General features: G+C 41.9%; 1 protein-coding gene across 3 annotated transcripts in view; it reads right to left on the bottom strand.

Annotated features, from left to right (window-relative positions):
- The window catches only part of st3gal3b (ST3 beta-galactoside alpha-2,3-sialyltransferase 3b), a 56,226-nt gene that overhangs the window by 33,001 nt on the left and 5,326 nt on the right, over positions 1-17,899 (bottom strand). Inside the window, exons 2-7 of one of the 3 annotated variants that reach the window (XM_060867185.1) lie at positions 14,672-14,819; positions 6,900-6,968; positions 6,668-6,733; positions 6,528-6,575; positions 3,777-3,819; positions 1-83 (exon numbers count right to left, since the gene is read on the bottom strand). The exon at positions 1-83 is cut by the window's left edge and continues 10 nt beyond it. In XM_060867185.1, coding sequence (XP_060723168.1) covers positions 1-83; positions 3,777-3,819; positions 6,528-6,575; positions 6,668-6,733; positions 6,900-6,968; positions 14,672-14,807 — 445 coding nt within the window. In that variant the 5' untranslated portion in view covers positions 14,808-14,819. The remainder of the gene's footprint in view (positions 84-3,776; positions 3,820-6,527; positions 6,576-6,667; positions 6,734-6,899; positions 6,969-14,671; positions 14,820-17,899) is intronic. The other 2 variants (XM_060867193.1, XM_060867200.1) reach the window with 2 other exon arrangements.

The following is a 17,899-nucleotide window of genomic DNA, read 5'->3' as shown; positions in this document are numbered from 1 at the left end:
TAGCAGCCATCTTGGCGGCAGCGTAGCCGGGTTTACAGGCTCCGGTGCTGAGGTTCCCGTACTGATGCACCAACTCCACCGGGCTGAAGACATTCATAATGATAATGATTAAAAAAAAAAAAATCAGTCATCATTTAACCTTCATTTAACTTAAATACATAAATAAAGTAAAAAAAAGTAATACAATAAATTACTTAATACAAAATAAGAATATCGTCGCTGTCGGGCAGAATCCTCGTATCTCCAAAACCGTTATTTTTCAGGAAATTAAAAAAACACCGTACCTTATCTGCAGTGCACAGGGTTTAGTCCGCGTTGCAGTGGATTGTCTTGCGCTAAATTCCTGTCCTCAGACGAGCACCAGAACTAGCGGGGGTCAAGATTTTTTTTTCTTTGAGCCCAGTGTTTTGAAGACATTTACCTCAGAAGACGTGTTGATTCGTTGCGACTCTTCTTGAGGAGAAATATGCCGTGAAGCTCTCCCACGGAGTGAGGAAGAGGTGGACAGTTGAAGTGTCCAATGGAGTTATGAGATTTGTGTTCAAGTTATTTTCAAGACTTTAGATTGGTTAATAACTTGTAAAAATAACAGACCCACGTGGGGACTGACCAATAGCATCGATATGTGAAAAAATATCAAATTGACCAAATTTGGACATACGAGGTTTCCGCCCGACAGCGACGATATACAATAATTGATCACGTCATTGGCTTGATTGACTTCTGACTTTTAGTTTGTTTTCTTTTTCGTATTAATTAATTTTAAGTGTTTTATACACATTACTCATTTCTGACCGAGTTTAAAAACATAAATGATAATATTAGTCATATTAAAATAGCTATATTAAATAAACAATACATCTCTCGTCTGGTTTATCAACTATGGCTTAGATCAATATAAATAAACAAATAAAGAAATAAAGAAAGAAATAAAGAAGGAAAGAAAGAAAATTCTGTGATTTTTTGTCTTTTCGTACGATTTGTTGTTGAATCACGATATTTCCAATAAAACGTTTTAAATCAGGCAGATTTTCTGTTTGGTGACGGAATGATTTTTAAAAACATTATTAAACCCCAGACGGAGCTGACATGTTGAAGTCTCCTGAAGTTGTACGACACACAGTGTAGCTCCTCCTGAGTGTTAACAGGCAAAAAAATACAACAAAATATAAAAACAGACAGAAAAAAAAACAGGCGTTTAGGAGAAGACACGAGAATGAAGATGAAATTTTTTGTAAGTCATTAATAACCTGCAATACACAATGTGAGCAGTTTAAATAAACAGAGTGCAGGGGGACGAGTGTGTGTGTGTGTGTGTGTGTGTGTGTGTGTGTGTGTGTGTGTGTGTGTGTGTGTGTGTGTGGTGGTCAGGAGCACAGAGACAGAAGTGGGTGAGGATGGACACGCTCTAGCTGGACCACCATGAGAAAAGTCAACTCCATTAAAGCAGATCAAAGCTGACTGCTGTATCAGGATCACGAATGGAAACAGACACCAAACAGCCTCCAAACTTACAATCGTACAAAACAATCCGCTCCGTCGTGCGACGCAAACGCCGCTCTGATTCGCTTGGACTTGAAAATAAAAGCTTGTGAACGAGGGACGGACGGACGTTCAGACCGAAACGTCACCGGACTTTCCCCATTGTTACAAATAACGCAACTAGAAACAGATTGAAATTCCTCTGTGTGTACGTTCTGTATTCAGCTCTAAACTTTTTTTTTGTCAAATCTTTTATTCACTGTCTCTTTCTATGAACTTTATATCTTTTAGATGCCAACAAACAAAAAATCTGTACAAAATTAAAATCAACCCTGTTTCCGGATCACTGGATCGTGACCTTCTTAACGATCATAAAAGGACTAAAGTCACATCGACTGACGTAAATTTACTCTTCGCCTCTCGGGGAGATCACGGCTTTTTCCTGAAGTGTTCGTTCTGACGACGTGTCGAGCAGGTAGGCATGGCGATGGCGATTCGAGTATTTACACGTGAGAAGCGACGTGACGCGTGATGCTAGGTGGGCACCGACGTCTACACGGCCCTGACAGGACGAGCTGAAACGTCTTTAACTGGGGAAATAACTGGCACAGTGACGTGAGCGGAAATTTGAGTTTCCACCGAGGGATAAAAATGTTTCCCGGAAAAATGTCACGCATCATCTGTAACTCGGAGGTTACAAAAGTTCTCCATGTATCTGAGGCAGGAAACAGATTCGTGGCCACTGTGTCACAGAAACAGAAGTCCAATCATATTTCAGTGGAGAAATGGAAGAGTCATCTGGACTCGAGTGGTGCGATGATTAACGCGCTAACGACTCAGCATGCTAGCAGAGCTAATGTAGCACGCTGAATCGGAGCTCAGGTTAGCAGGCTAGCAGAGTCCGTAGTGTGGGCTAATAATCTGGTGATTCGACGAAGACGTGTGAAAAGTGAACGCTAGCTAAGTGAACAAATTAAAACAAACTGCAGACAGGATTCTACTCCGCCGTCAGATTCGACCTTCGCTGTTCCCCTGATCGACTGGCGTGGCGTTAGGGTGTGTGCGAGAATGGAACCGGCGTACGTTAACGTTAATGCGGGTGGACTCGCTGATCGCTGGTATGAGATCTAATCTAAAAGAGTTCCAGAAGCTTCAAATTTCCACTTTTCTTTTTGTTTATAAGAGTATTAGAGGAGTATTATCCTGTTTTCAATCGACCAATAGCGACTGGACACTTGGCTGCTTGGCGTATTATTACTAATGTTGCATTCATGCGCATGGTACAAAATAAAAGATCTCGAGTCGTTTCCATGTGTGGCTTTTGCATCTGGAGTCTCTCAACTGGAAGACACGGTGTATGTAAAGCAGGCCATCGTGAGGCTGGAAAATCTGAATGAATTAATCAGAGACAGAGGAAAACATTATGCAGGACCAAAATCCAAGGGAATGTTGGGAAGAAGCAGGAAAAGATCCATTTGGAAAGATGGGATAGTAGAAGATCTGGATGTCAGGAGAACTTTCAAGCGTGAAGAGCAGAGCTGACCAGAGAAGGAAGTTCTCCAGCAGGAAGTTTGCAAAGGACAGTGATGTAGAATAAACCAAGATCCAAACCAACATCGTGTCAAGAACATGGTGAGGAACACGAAATTATTGAGAACAGTTTTATGGATATGAATTTTACTGGATAGAAAGACCTGTGGACTGATTGGTTAATGAAGCACCTCAGAGAAGAACCTGTGGTCTGATTAGTTAATGAAGCACCTCAGAGAAGAACCTGTGGTCTGATTAGTTAATGAAGCACCTCAGAGAAGAAACTGTGGTCTGATTAGTTAATGAAGCACCTCAGAGAAGAAACTGTGGTCTGATTAGTTAATGAAGCACCTCAGAGAAGAACCTGTGGTCTGATTAGTTAATAAAGCACCTCAGAGAAGAACCTGTGGTCTGATTAGTTAATGAAGCACCTCAGAGAAGAACCTGCGGTCTGATTAGTTAATGAAGCACCTCAGAGAAGAACCTGTGGTCTGATTGGTTACCTAATCACTGGAGAGAAGACCCTGTGGTCTGATTGGTTACTGAAGCACTGGATACCGAAAGCTATTAATTATTTCTTTATTATTATTATTATTTTCCAAAAAGACTGATAACCACCAAGCTAGCTAGATATTGATGATTAGTTACCCAGTCGTTTAAAAATGACAGTATTGCTAATGCTAACCCTCTTTAACGCAATCCCATGTTGAAGATGAAAAAACTTTCAGTTACACATAAGTTAATAACGAATAAAGGTGACTTACAGCTTTGCGTCCAGCGTCAGAAGAAAGCCCTGGTTATCGAACGCTGTAGAGAGAGAGAGAGAGAGAGAGAGAGAGAGAGAGAGAGAGAGAGAGAGAGAGACTAATGAGGATGAGGCCATGGCAGGATGAACACTAGTGAAGAGAAAACCTCTGCTGTGATACGGCCACAAAGCTAAAGGTGCAAGTGAAAGAAGCAGAGTTAGTTTCAGCCAGCCAGAACATTCCTCACCATCAAACCTCAAAAGCTCCATGGACAGAAAAAGAAAAACATGTGCAATGAGATAAAAGAAAAAAACGGCAAGAAAAGCCTCGCTTTTTGTTTCTAGTCAAAATGAAGCCAGGAGATAAGTGAGTGAAGCCCAGCTAGTGCTACAGAATCATGAAAACGCGTTCGGTAGCAGCTAAGAAACCCGATTTCCTCTTAAAGACATGCAACCCATTAGTCAGAACTGCGCTAGAGCTGAAATGATAAGGCTGTCTGAATTGTAATGCACTTCGCTGTCACCAATTTGAAATGATCGAATAAAAAAGAAAAGGCGAAAGAGGAGGAGAAAAGAAGCTGGTGAAAGATGCAGCGTTAGATTTGCACAACAGAATCACCGCACAGGCAAAAGTAAAGAAGTGCAGCCCCAAAAATAACGGAGCCGAGGATTAAGCCTAGCAGGATCTCAGGGACGTAGACAGGAAGGAAGTAGCTGCGGGTTAGAGATCACAGCAGAGGGATAACTAACGGAATGAAAAAGAAGAGTCTGGTGCAAAATAGTTCACGTGTACGCAAACTTTCGATCAGCAAGAATGTTTAGCGTCTTCGTTTGCTTCTTTAGACAAAACTTTTTACCGTTCACATTTTAGCTACAATTCACCGTCAAACTGTAAATAGAGGTGTAACCCGGAGGTAAAAGAATAAAAATATGTCCAAAAGAACAAAATTAATTATGTGCTCTTCAGAACGTTAACTACGACACGAAATGACGTCTAGACAAAGTGTGCGAAAATGGTGTCTTGCCACTGTGCTAATCCGGTAAACGACGTTAGCTAATGTTCCGATTTTTAGCGATAGACGAGTTGAAACACGTTTCCTGTTGATGATTGTAGCTAGTTGTTCGTGTCTGCAGAGTAAACGCCTGCTCGATCGCGACGATTAACCGAGTCAAGTAAACAAAGGAAATGATGACCAACAGGGGGCGCTTTCATGTTTCCCAACCCGGAACTGAGGTAATTTGAGATGTAATTGGTTCGAGACCTAAAATGTGTTATCTGGTGCTATCTGGTCCAAGCTTAGCCCAAAATTTATATATTCAAAAACTACAGATAAAAAAACATAACAAAACACTGACAGAAGTAGTTTTGAAATCAAACATTTCCTCTTGATTTTACCATCATCATGAAATACACCGTGGAGTTTATTCTCTTGGCTTAAATAAGTATTTTAACAGAATTCTATGTAGCTACACATCCATATGCGCTCGAATGGCTCTCTTCGAAGAAATAATTCATCAAACGGATGCTTTAACGGTTCTGGTTCACGTTTACGTGACTTCCTCTTTTCCGTAGCATTAGCAAACCCGCATTAAACACACACACACGACTGAAGTTTCGTGCGCAACTGTCAAGGCGAAGGTCATTAAGGTCCATGCTGATGGAAAGCTAACGGGAAGAGCTGGTTTATGGGCTGTTATCATGAGTTAGCATAAAGAATAGCATGGAATCCAGCATCCGTTAGAGTTACTGACAGTTACGGTTTATCCTACATTTGGAGGCTACAGCTACCTGTAACTGAAACATTATCACTGGTAACGGGAAGGTTTTTTTTTTTTTTTTTATCGCAGCTCTTAAGTGGTTTGAGAAACTCTCAGAAAGAGAAGAGCGCCATGGTAAGAGGAACGCTGTGACCCTGCGGGTTTCTGGAACGAGTAGACAAACATTCATCAACAACATCCAGGAAAACAGCTTTAGCTTTGATTCGCAGAATGACCCACGTGGGCTTGGAGCCATGTTTGGTCAGGAGGCTGACTCTTGATTTAAAATATCAGATCAGGTGAAGAGGCTGAAATGTTGTGGAAATGAAGTGTATTAATGGCACACAAATAAACAGTCATGTTTACGTGAGGACTTTATCATCTGCAGAAACAGGAAACGCAACATCCTGAGCTGCGACCAGGCGTGTGCCGCTAACCTGTAAAGCCGTGCCACGACCTACACAGGGACAGCTGTCTCGTACGCTGGATTACTTCAACACAGCATTGCGTGTGACCTTGGAGCCATCCCATAATATACAAACGGAACAGACTGAGGAATATGTTAATAACTGTAAACTACACGTTTGATTACGTTCAATTGTAGTGAGACGGTATCATGGCAACAAGCATGACAAAGGTCTTACGCTACGTGGGTATTAAAGCGTTTGTGTTGCCTTTGTACTTGCGATTAAAAAAAACGAACATTTCCGCAACATGTAAGCGTGTATCGTTATAACTTAGGTTTTGTTTTTATTGTTTTTATTTACATATTATTATAGTCACGTTCAGAAAACTCTACTAACTATTTCGGTGGTTTATTCTACCAACACACAAAGCTAGCTAGGTTACTTACGTTAGCTACGGCTACTGTACAAATACGCTGAACGATCTAACTGTGTGTTTGGTAATAAACGACGATTACTGGAACATTCAATAAAAACAAATGTTCAACATTTTGTGGTATTAGAGCACATGCCCAGTTTTCACCAGGCTGAGACAGACTAGCCTGTACCTGAGTCTACTACCTTTCCCTTGGAGACGATGTCCACCATTGTCGACTCTGAAAAACAAAAGTATCAGTTAGTCTCAGGTGCCACCTCCTGGCGCAGAGCATTATGGGAAACAGTGAACTTGATCAACCCTAAATCATACCAATCCATTGAAAAGAAGTTCGGATGAAATGGTTAGTGGCTCCGTGCGGCTCTGCTCCCTTCAGCCCTGTATTAGTCATACACTCAATTAGTGAGGATCAAATTGGATAAAACACCATGGGATCAGAAGCAGTTAACATGTATTAGATGAAACCACCACCACCACCACCACCACCACCACCATCATCATCATTATCATCATCATCATCATCACAGATGGGAGGTGTTTCTACCTGTAGTCACTGTAGGTAAAGCTTTAGCTTGTGCGCTCTTTAGAGAAACCAACGGCCTCACGGCTACAACTGTGAAACAAAAGGGGTCAAAGGTCAGAAGTGCAACAAGGCAGTCCAACAAGTCCAACCACGCGGTTCTCACATAGCAGAAGCTTTTAGTTTCTATGCAGCAAAAAACAAGCAAAAGCCAAAAAAGAAAGAAAATTATTTGCCAGAATATTAGAAACGATCAGAGCTGTACTTATTACAAGAAGCTGACGCATTGACAACAGCAGGGACGCCATAGCAACCGGTCGTATACATCGATCCGCGTTCGCCTCGCAGACCCTCAGCGACGACCAGAAGTGACGTGATCTCCAGAACGAAAAGGATTTTTTTTTTTAAATCGCTAGTCAAGTCTCCTTTAAGACCAAAAAGTTCACTGTTTTGGTTCTGAAGTGAATGGAATCTGTCACTCACGCAACGTTGCATCGCACCGCACTTTAGCACTCGTGCTACACTGAAATGTCATCGTTGAAGCGAGGCAACATTTGTGACAATTGTGTTTGAAAATAATAAACTTCATCTCAACCTTATCTTTAAGAAAACAAACGAAACGTAGCTGTCTGACGTGATTCTTCCTTATTAATGAGTGGAATTCTTTTCAGAAAACCGCTACTGAAATCCTACACCCCCTAGTGGACGAGTGAGAAATTGCATAAAAATGAAACGTATCTTGCAACACAACACACGGACAGCTCTGGACCACCGTAAGATGAGGCAGCAGGTCAAAAATCACTGAACCGCGGTCGCTCCGTCCCTGCCGCTGAGTTACAAAGCGTTCTTCAGATGGCTAGTACTGCTAAGACACACACAGACAAGCAAGATACATCTAGACCTGCTCCAGAACCATGGAGTTCGGGACGGCAACTTGGGACCAAGCGCTGACAGGAAGCTGAGGAGCTGAAGTCCAGCGCAGACATGGACACGAGCACATGGAGATCAGAGCACATGGAGCTGACAGAAGCAAAGAACCGGACACAACTCGCGAATGCAGAGAGCGAAGGGGCTAAAAAGTGTAATAACGTTTCTGCAGGACAAACATGAAACTAAGGCAGAGTCAGAGTCAGAGGAATGCTATTAAAATGTTAAGGAAAGGAACCAAATGCTCAGCAAACACTAGGGTTTTGTTCAGATTCCAGCTGTTAGCCAGAGACAATGAAGATGCTCATGAAGGCACGACAGAATCACTGACGGAACCAACTTTACATTTTAAATAATAATAATAATAATAATAATAATAATAATAATAATAATAATAATAATGTGTGAGGTGAATGAGGAAGATGAAGTCAGCAGCAGTCTGGGCGATGATGTCGGTGTGGGTTCAGATCTCCGATCTCTTGTGCGTGTGTGAAACAAACGAACGCAGCGAGGATGAAAGTGACATGTCTGAGCGAGACGAGCCGCCGTCGACACGCCGAGACCTTTGTGAAGCGCGACCTGGGCGCTCATGCCAAACACATTGCTGAGTTTTTACCCTCTCTTTTGTTATTCATCATCACAAAAAGGGTTGCGCTTCCTTCCCACTTACCCTTTCAAAGCCACTGACTGCGATTCATCTTTACAATTCGAGCACAAGGGCTTGCGTAACAGGAGTTAGGTTCAAAGAAAACCCGTCCCAGGTCTGCGTAATTTTCCAAAATAAACCCAGAACAGCTGTTGAATAGCAACTGTTTATAATTCATCCGGCTGCGTTTCTGTTTTTTCCCCCAAACTAGTTTTTTTTCTCTGGCACACAGAAGTCGGGGATGATAAAGACGACTTCGAGGAAAACACGAACCGAAACGCTGACGAGTTTTGATAAGCGACAAAGCGCGCGGACGCGTAGCTCCGGCGTCGCTCGCGACGATACGATCCTCCAGAATCCACAAGCGAGATTTATTCGTCGACGCTTTAACGCTGCTAAGATTAGAAACATGATTTATTTATTATTAAGAGAATTTTTTTTTTTTTTTAATGTTTGGGCTAAAAATACTGTGAGGTGAAGTTTTAGAGGAAAGACACGAAACTGAACATCTTGTGTTTATGGCAAAAACGTAAATACGTCGTAAATCCCGAAATGTTTAGCGCTGTTTTAACGAAAGTCTCAAAATATCAGTTTGTTCAGGAGTCACTCGCGGTGTAAAGTACAGACACATGCAGGCGAGCGCTGATGGCTTCTGCGCTGTGATTGGTCCAGAGCAAGAGCCGAGTCATTCTCTAGAACAGCAGCTCCGACTGTAGCACAGGTTTGTACGCTAGCGTTACTATAGCAACAGCTCCTTCACCGTATGCCGTTAAAGTGTCAATGTTTGTTTTATGAGCATGTGTGGAAGGAGTCTCCAGTCTCAGGGGTGGGTGGTGTCTAATCTAACAGTGTCTAATCCACAGGTGTCTAATCTAACAGTGTCTAATCCATAGGTGTCTAATCCACAGGTCTCTAATCCAACAGTGTCTAATCCACAGGTGTCTAATCTACAGGTCTCTAATCCACAGGTGTCTAATCCATAGGTCTCTAATCCACAGGTGTCTAATCCATAGGTGTCTAATCCAACAGTGTCTAATCCAACAGTGTCTAGTCCATAGGTGTCTAATCTAACAGTCTCTAATCCACAGGTGTCTAATCCATAGGTCTCTAATCCAACAGTGTCTAAGCCATAGGTGTCTAATCCATAGGTGTCTAATCCAACAGTGTCTAATCTAACAGTGTCTAATCCATAGGTGTCTAATCCAACAGTGTCTAGTCCATAGGTGTCTAATCTAACAGTGTCTAATCCATAGGTGTCTAATCCATAGGTGTCTAATCCAACAGTGTCTAAGCCATAGGTTTCTAATCCATAGGTGTCTAATCCAACAGTGTCTAATCAAACAGTGTCTAATCCAACAGTGTCTAATCCAACAGTGTCTAATCCAACGGTGTCTAAGCCATAGGTTTCTAATCCATAGGTGTCTAATCCAACAGTGTCTAATCCAACAGTGTCTAGTCCATAGGTGTCTAATCCAACAGTGTCTAATCCATAGGTGTCTAAGCCATAGGTTTCTAATCCATAGGTGTCTAATCCAACAGTGTCTAATCTAACAGTGTCTAATCCATAGGTGTCTAATCCATAGGTGTCTAATCCATAGGTGTCTAATCCATAGGTGTCTAATCCAACAGTGTCTAGTCCATAGGTGTCTAATCCAACAGTGTCTAATCCATAGGTGTTCCACACACTTCAGTGGAAATTATAAACCCAAAGTAATTAATTAGAGAATATTTTGTATAATTAAATCAATATTATTTAACTGAAAATTCTCTGGATGAGAAGTTTGTGATCGGCTTTTCAGCTCCAACACAAAAACTCAGGAACCCAATTTCTGGACCTGGAATACCACCTGGAATACCACCTGGAATACCACCTGGAATACCACCTGAAATACCACCTGACTGCAGAATTCTGGGAAAAAATTCTCCATATATTTTTTTTCTCCAGCCAGGACTTTAATTTCACTGGAACAGTGAGTGATGCTCTTTGGTCTGGAATTACTGACTAGAAAACTATCTATAAAGCAGCCAAGCTACGTCTACACACACACACACACACACACACACTTTTTGGAGACTTTGACCTTATATGGTAGGTTCTGTTCTGAATTCTTTTAAACTGAGAATAAAGAGAGAATTTGTGTTGCGCTCTTCTGTCATATTCTGACAAGGAGATGTAAGTAAGTAAGATGACATCATCAAAGAGCTGCAGCCAAAACCACAGAGTCACGAATCGTAGGGGGGAGAAAAAAAACGTTGCGGTGAAGGATTGTTGTTTTTTTTTTTGTTTGTTTCCACTCGACTTTTTCTCGTGTGAATGTTGTCTCATGTGTTACATGTAACGTTGAATTGTTTGTAACTTTCTCACCTGCACCAGCGGCTTGTTAGTCGTCTTTTTTTTTTCTTTTATTTTTATTTTATTTTTAGATTGGTAGTAAATTCTACATGTCATTTCAGACTTCAGACTGCGTTCCACACATCTGTTCCAGTCTAAACTCCCTCCGCTGTTTTCTCGCGCCCTCTGCTGGACAAACCAGAGAATTTCAGAAGCGAACTGTCACAAACTTTCGCACGTCTTATTCTTAACTTTCTTTTCCCCCGGATACATCGTTTATCTAAATAAATATAACTATCGATCTTATTATTTTAACCCGGGTTATTTGTATACAGGGTTTATATTATTATAAACATTATTAAATTATTGACACAAATATTTTAACAATTTTTTTTAAACGTTAATATTCTTGTAATTTCTCAATAAATAGAAAGCTATAAAGTCGAGCAAAAGCAAATATTTAATCTGATCTGTAAATATAGTTTATATCTATTTTATTTATAATAATTACTACAGTGTTACAGACTAAAAGATCATCACTCACTAAAAATAAATAAATAAACAAACAAACAAACAAACAAGTAAATATTTGGGAAAATAAAGTCATGTTTAGTCTGCAAAGATTTTTTTATTTTTTTTTAAAAAACTTTTTTAAATCTTGTTTTCACGAAACAATTCTGTTCGGTTTCAGGAAAAGTAAAAAAAATAAAGTTTTAATGTTTAATAAAGTTTTAATGATCTGTAGTATTTTCGTTTGCTTTAATGCTCCTGTGATGTTTTCACCAAACAAAAACTTTTAAACGAATGAAATAAAAATAATATAACAGCCGTTAAAATCCAAGAAGGTGGTGAAGAAGTTTATCGTTATGAATCTGTGATGCGTCGCATCATAAAACATGAAACAAACGATATTAAGCCGTTCCCGTGACGACCACGCCTCCTTTAGCCCCGTGTATAAACACACACACGTACAACACACACATGGGAGACAAGAGTCCAGATCCCCACAGATTGTACATTTTTTAACACGCCTCGTCCGGGCGGACGCGATGGAGGCATAGTTACCGTTTTAAAGAGCTCTCTATCTGAACGCTGTCATCTAACTCCAATTATGACATTTACCAGCTTTGAAGTTCAGATACTCCATTTAGACTGGAATGGTCTGGTTTGAAGGGGGGCACGGTGGCTTAGTGGTTAGCACGTTCGCCTCACACCTCCAGGGTTGGGGGTTCGATTCCCGCCTCCGCCTTGTGTGTGTGGAGTTTGCATGTTCTCCCCGTGCCTCGGGGGTTTCCTCCGGGTACTCCGGTTTCCTCCTCCGGTCCAAAGACATGCATGGTAGGTTGATTGGCATCTCTGGAAAATTGTCTGTAGTGTGTGATTGTGTGAGTGAATGAGAGTGTGTGTGTGTGTCCTGTGATGGGTTGGCACTCCGTCCAGGGTGTATCCTGCCTTGATGCCCGATGACGCCTGAGGCTCCCCGTGACCCGAGGTAGTTCGGATAAGCGGTAGAAGATGAATGAATGAATGAATGAAATAGGCGGCTTTCGCAGATTTGGCTGTAGTCTGGTAAGATGCGAGAGAGTGACGTACTTCTGTTTGGGAGGAGTTTAGTGCTGACGTATGTGGCTTGAACAACCACATTGATTTACACCTGTCCAGTTTCATCTGAAACACGTCCCAGACCACCTCCTGAAGGGGTTTGTACCGTCGGATTTATATCCGTCTCCAAAACGTTTCGGAGGGCATTTAGACCTGGTCTTTTTACCGTCAGATAGATATCTGATCACAGAAAACGCATGAAGTGACCAGGTGTAAAAAGCCCCTATGAGGTCTTTCAATCGGGTTTTAAGTCTGCTCACAGTACTGAGTCGGCACTTTTGAGAGTTTTAAATGACATTTATCTTTCTACTGACTCCGGAGACTCTGTAGTTCTTATTCTTTTAGATTTATCAGCTGCTTTTGATACCATAGACCACTCCCTTTTATTATGAAGGCTCGAAACCTGGGTAGGTCTAAAAGCAAATGTTTTGAGCTGGTTTCAGTCATACCTAACTGACAGAAAGTTCATAGTGAAACTGGGTAACTTTTCCTCCTCCCGTGTCTCGCTGTCCTGTGTGTGGCCTTCTACAAGGCTCTATTTTAGCGTCTTCTCTATTCTCGTTATATATATATGTATATGCTACCCCTGGCCTCTATTCTCCGGAAACATGGTGTATCCTTTCATCTCTATGCTGATGACACCCAAATCTACTTACCAATTAGGAAAAATAATCCTTTAGCAATCTCATCTCTCCTAAAATGTTTAGAAGAGGTTAAATTATGGCTGGCACAAAATTTCCTGTTTTTAAATGAAGACTGAGGTCATTGTGTTTAGCCCAAATGAGAACTCTCAGTCCTGAAGCATCAACCTAGAGAGTTAATCTGTTTTTAGAGCTTCACGGGTGCAGAATCTTGGCATCTTTTTTGATCAGCACTTATGCCCCTTTCCCACCGAGGCAGTTTGAGTGCTGGTTCGGAGCCTAATTTAGAACCAGTTCTTTCTTTTTCGACAGCCAAAGCACCGGCTCTGAACCAGGAAAAGTGGTTCTTAAGTAGCACCAAAATGTTGCTGGTGTAGTCTTAAGAACCGTTTGTGGGCGGGTCTGTGGGCGGGGCTACTGTTAGCACATTTGATAATGTACCTTAAGTATACTAATGTTTAATACACTTTTACTTTACCGCGATATGATACATTATCAGCACACGTGATAGTAAGTAGCTACATGCTAATGCTAACTTTTTTCTGTGTTAATGATAAAATAACGTTATGTACTTTCTCCATTACAACCTCCGTTTATACAGATTACATGGAGCTGCACGTACACATTGGATTCGCTACGTTTGGGTGTTAATGTAGGTTCACAAAGCCATGAGCATTAACAGTAAAGCAACATCCGCCATTGTTGATGTGTTTGTGTTTGTCGCTGCTGCGCTAACGTTGCTGTGTAACGTGACACGTATACAGTGACGTCAGACTCGGCTCTGTGATGCTCTCTAACTGATGGAAAGACAAACCGGTTCTTAGAAGGTTCGCCAGTGGAACCAACTTTGAACCAGCACCAGCGCTAGCTCTGAACCAGCACCCGGTTCTTTTTGGTGGAAAAGGGGCGTTAAAATTTGACAAACACGTCTCGTCTGTTATTGGGTCTAACTTTTACCAACTGCGGATTCGCTCCAAAATTAAACACTTTCTTACCCCTAAGACTTTAGAAATGGCTGTTCATGCGTTTATAACCTCTCGCTTAGATTACTGTATCTCTTTATATTGCGGTATATATATAAAACTCAGATTACGCGTCTCCAGCTCGTTCAGAACGCCGCTGCCAGATTTCTCTCTAGCTGTCGCAAACTTTCGCCGATTTCTCAGAGAATAGGTTTTAAGATTTTACTCTTTGTCTATACTGTAAGTCTCTCCATAATACTGCTCCTCTCTACTTATCTGAACTTCTTCATCCCTACTCTCCTATTCGAAGTCTTCGTTCATCTGACCAGGCCATGTTGGTGGTCCCTCGTGTACGGCTCAAGCGTAGAGGAGAGCGTGCCTTCTCTGTGGCTGGTCCTAGACTATGGAACTCCCTGCCACTAGAGATCAGGACGGCACCCTCTGTTTCTAGTTTTAAGTCCATGCTAAAGTTGAACTCGAACTTGAAAAGTGTGACATGAGACACACACATACTGTAGAAGACGAGAGTGTGGCGTGAGATAGACACGCACAAGCACACACACACACACACGCACACATACACTAGTCAGGGATAAAGTTTAACGGTTAAACAATGCCAAGCGCAACATGAGGACAGAGCGTGTGAGTGAAGATGAAGGAGACAGGAGCAGAAAAACGTCACTCACGTGATTTGTAGCCCCATAAGTGGAGCTGAAGCTTCCCAGAGGAGTAGTAGATGAAGCCCAGGACCAGCATGGGGCACAGAGCAAACAGCAGCTTGTGTGTGACCTTCATGGTCCTCAGGAATTTACATGGTGCCATCTGCTGCTTCACCTGTAGGGGCAGACAGGGAGGGAGGGATGGAGGGGGGAGGGGGAGAGAGAGAGACAGAGAGACAGACAGACAGGGAGGGATGGAGGGGGGAGAGAGAGAGAGAGAGAGAGAGAGAGAGAGAGAGAGAGAGACAGAGAGAGACAGAGACACAGGGAGGGAGGGAGGGAGGGAGGGAGAAGGACAGGGAGAGAGAGAAAGAGAGAGAGAGAGAGAGACAGACAGAGAGAAGGACAGCGAGAGACAGACAGACAGACAGACAGAGAGAAGGACAGCGAGACAGAAAGAGAGAAGGACACAGAGAGAGAGAGAGACAAAGAGAGAGAAGGACAGACAGATAGAGAGAAGGACAGAGAGAGACGGGGGGGGACAGAGAGAGAGAGAGTGAGTGAGTGAGAGAGAGAGAGAGAGAGAATAAGAAAGAAAAAAAAATAAAGAATCAGTAACATCTATTATTATATTATTTTACACACATTTGTTGTTGTTATTGTTGTTGTTGTTGTTGTTTAAAACAGCATATTGTGGGTGGCAGTAATTCAGGAGCTGAGCTGTAAATGTCCAGAAGAATTATACAGTCAGGATGACGGTGCAGGACACTATGAACCAAGTGCTGTACACACACACACACACACACACCACACCCACGACCACCCTCACACCCATACCACACACACACACACCACACCCACACACCCATACATACACACAACCTCACCCATACTGTACATACACACAACATACACACACAAACCCACCCATACATACACACAACATACACACACAACATACACACAAACCCACCCATACATACACACAACATACACACACACAACATACACACACACTCACCCATACATACACACACACACCACACCCACAACCACCCTCACACCCATACATACACACAAACCACACACTACACACCACACCCACACACCCATACATACATACAACCTCACCCATACTGTACATACACACAACATAAACACACTCACCCATACATACACAACATACACACACTCTCACCCATACATACACACCACACACTCTCACCCATACATACACACACCACACACACCCCCATACATACACAAAACATAAACACACCCATACATACACACAACATACACACACTCTCACCCATACATACACACAACATACACAACATACACACATACACTCTCACCCATACATACACACAACATACAAACACACACACACACACTCTCACCCACCCATACACACACCCAAACATACATACACACACACAACACACTCTCACCCACACACACACACACACGTATAAGGACACACAGTGTGAGCACTTTGTATCAGACCAGAAAAAACCTGGAACTTCAAGACTTCAGGACAGACAAACAGACAGACAGACAAGCAGGTTGTTCGACATGAAACTGTTCCACAGCCGTACAGTTGGTGGTGTTGATGGACCGCTAAACACGGTGTTTCCAGGAAGCTGATGTAGTTTGAGGAAATCAAACAGCGAAAGCCGAATGTAAATAAGCGCACACACACCTGACCACACGAACAAATAACATGACAAGCGCAACATGAATCTAATCCATACATCAGTCTGAATAGAATGTTGAGGATGACAGCAGGGAAAGTCCAAGGTGTGTAAACAAAGCTGAACAAACACACTGGACATTTGGAAAGAGTCTAAAAGTGAACAGTCCAAAAGTTTCATTGTGCAACAACGTCCCTGTGATGACCCTGTGATGACCCCTTACAACCAATAAACCCTATTATTATTATTGTTTGTTTTTGTTAAATATCACAATAAACCTTTGTGAGTCTCACTTGTGCAAAAATTCGAACTAAACAACCATGAATTTTATTTTTTTTTTAAATTATCTGAAGTAAAATGAAGTAAAATAACATTTCACTGTGTAAAAAAGTGAACGGTTAAAAAGTTGTCTGTAAAAAAATTCTATCGAGTCGGTTTGCTTGAAAATCAGTTGTTTATATTTAGAGAAAAGAAGAACGAAAGAAACAAACAAACCTTTAAAATGTCATCCTTGTAGCGCACAAAGTTGTACGTCAGAATGTTCTCGAACAGGCTGAAAGCGTTAGCGCTGTAGTTAGCGTGGTCAAACAGGCTGCTGACGGAAACCGATGTTTCTAATCATAATGACACGAGATTTAAAATAATATATGACTCAACGATGCATGTATGATGAGTAAAGTGGGTGGGGCTTGAAATTTTATTATAGAGTTTGGATCGTTTTAACGATACATATACAATTAGTCAAAAATCGGAAGGAATCGTTGATATGACAAAAATAAATTGTTGCTTCAACCAGCCATAAGAACTTAGAAATGTGTTGTTGTTTTGTTACTGAAATAACAAATAATAGTTCAATTTACAGAAAATTTACAGGATTATGTGTCTCCTCACACGTCTCCTCACACGTCTCCTCACACGTCTCCTCACACGTCTCTCAGGAGTTCACTCTCTCTCTTAAGGAGACTTGTTGAGGATTTTTAGGGCGCCTGGCAGCACTTCCTCTCTGAGCTCCATTCATTCACTGCAACTGATCCAGGAGGTTTTCAAACCTTCAGAAGTTCTCCTACACAACTTCTGTGCTTCCCTCACTGGCTTCCTGTAGCTTTAATGCACCACCACAACTACACCAGTAGGCTCTTAGCTCAAGGCTCACACTGATCCACGCTCACTCAGACTCTGGAGTTTTTACGTCATGACATCTAAAGATCTTTCTCTTCTTAAAGTACCTGAACTAGCACTTTGCTGCTGCTTTAGACCAGTATCCATGCCCTCACTGATAGACTCTGTACTCTAAGGGAATCCACCATGTGTCTACGTGTAAAGGCAAACATACCTTCTGACAGGAATCTGGATGATGTCCGATCTGACTTAGTTTTTCATCAGTCAGTTCATAATCTCACATGTCTAGCAGATCGCCAGAGTTCCACATAGTTCTCACATGGTATCGTGGAACACCTCAAGGTTTTTTATAGATTCATCTCTGTTATAAAAACATTTATCTTTGGCTGTTTGAAACAACGCCCTTCACCAAAACTTGACTTTTCATCACATGATTAAA

The sequence above is a fragment of the Tachysurus vachellii genome, chromosome 1, assembly GCF_030014155.1.
Source record: "Tachysurus vachellii isolate PV-2020 chromosome 1, HZAU_Pvac_v1, whole genome shotgun sequence".
Classification (NCBI taxonomy): Eukaryota; Metazoa; Chordata; class Actinopteri; order Siluriformes; family Bagridae; genus Tachysurus; species Tachysurus vachellii.
Note: the sequence above shows the minus strand (reverse complement) of the source record. Positions and strands in the feature narration are given on the sequence as shown.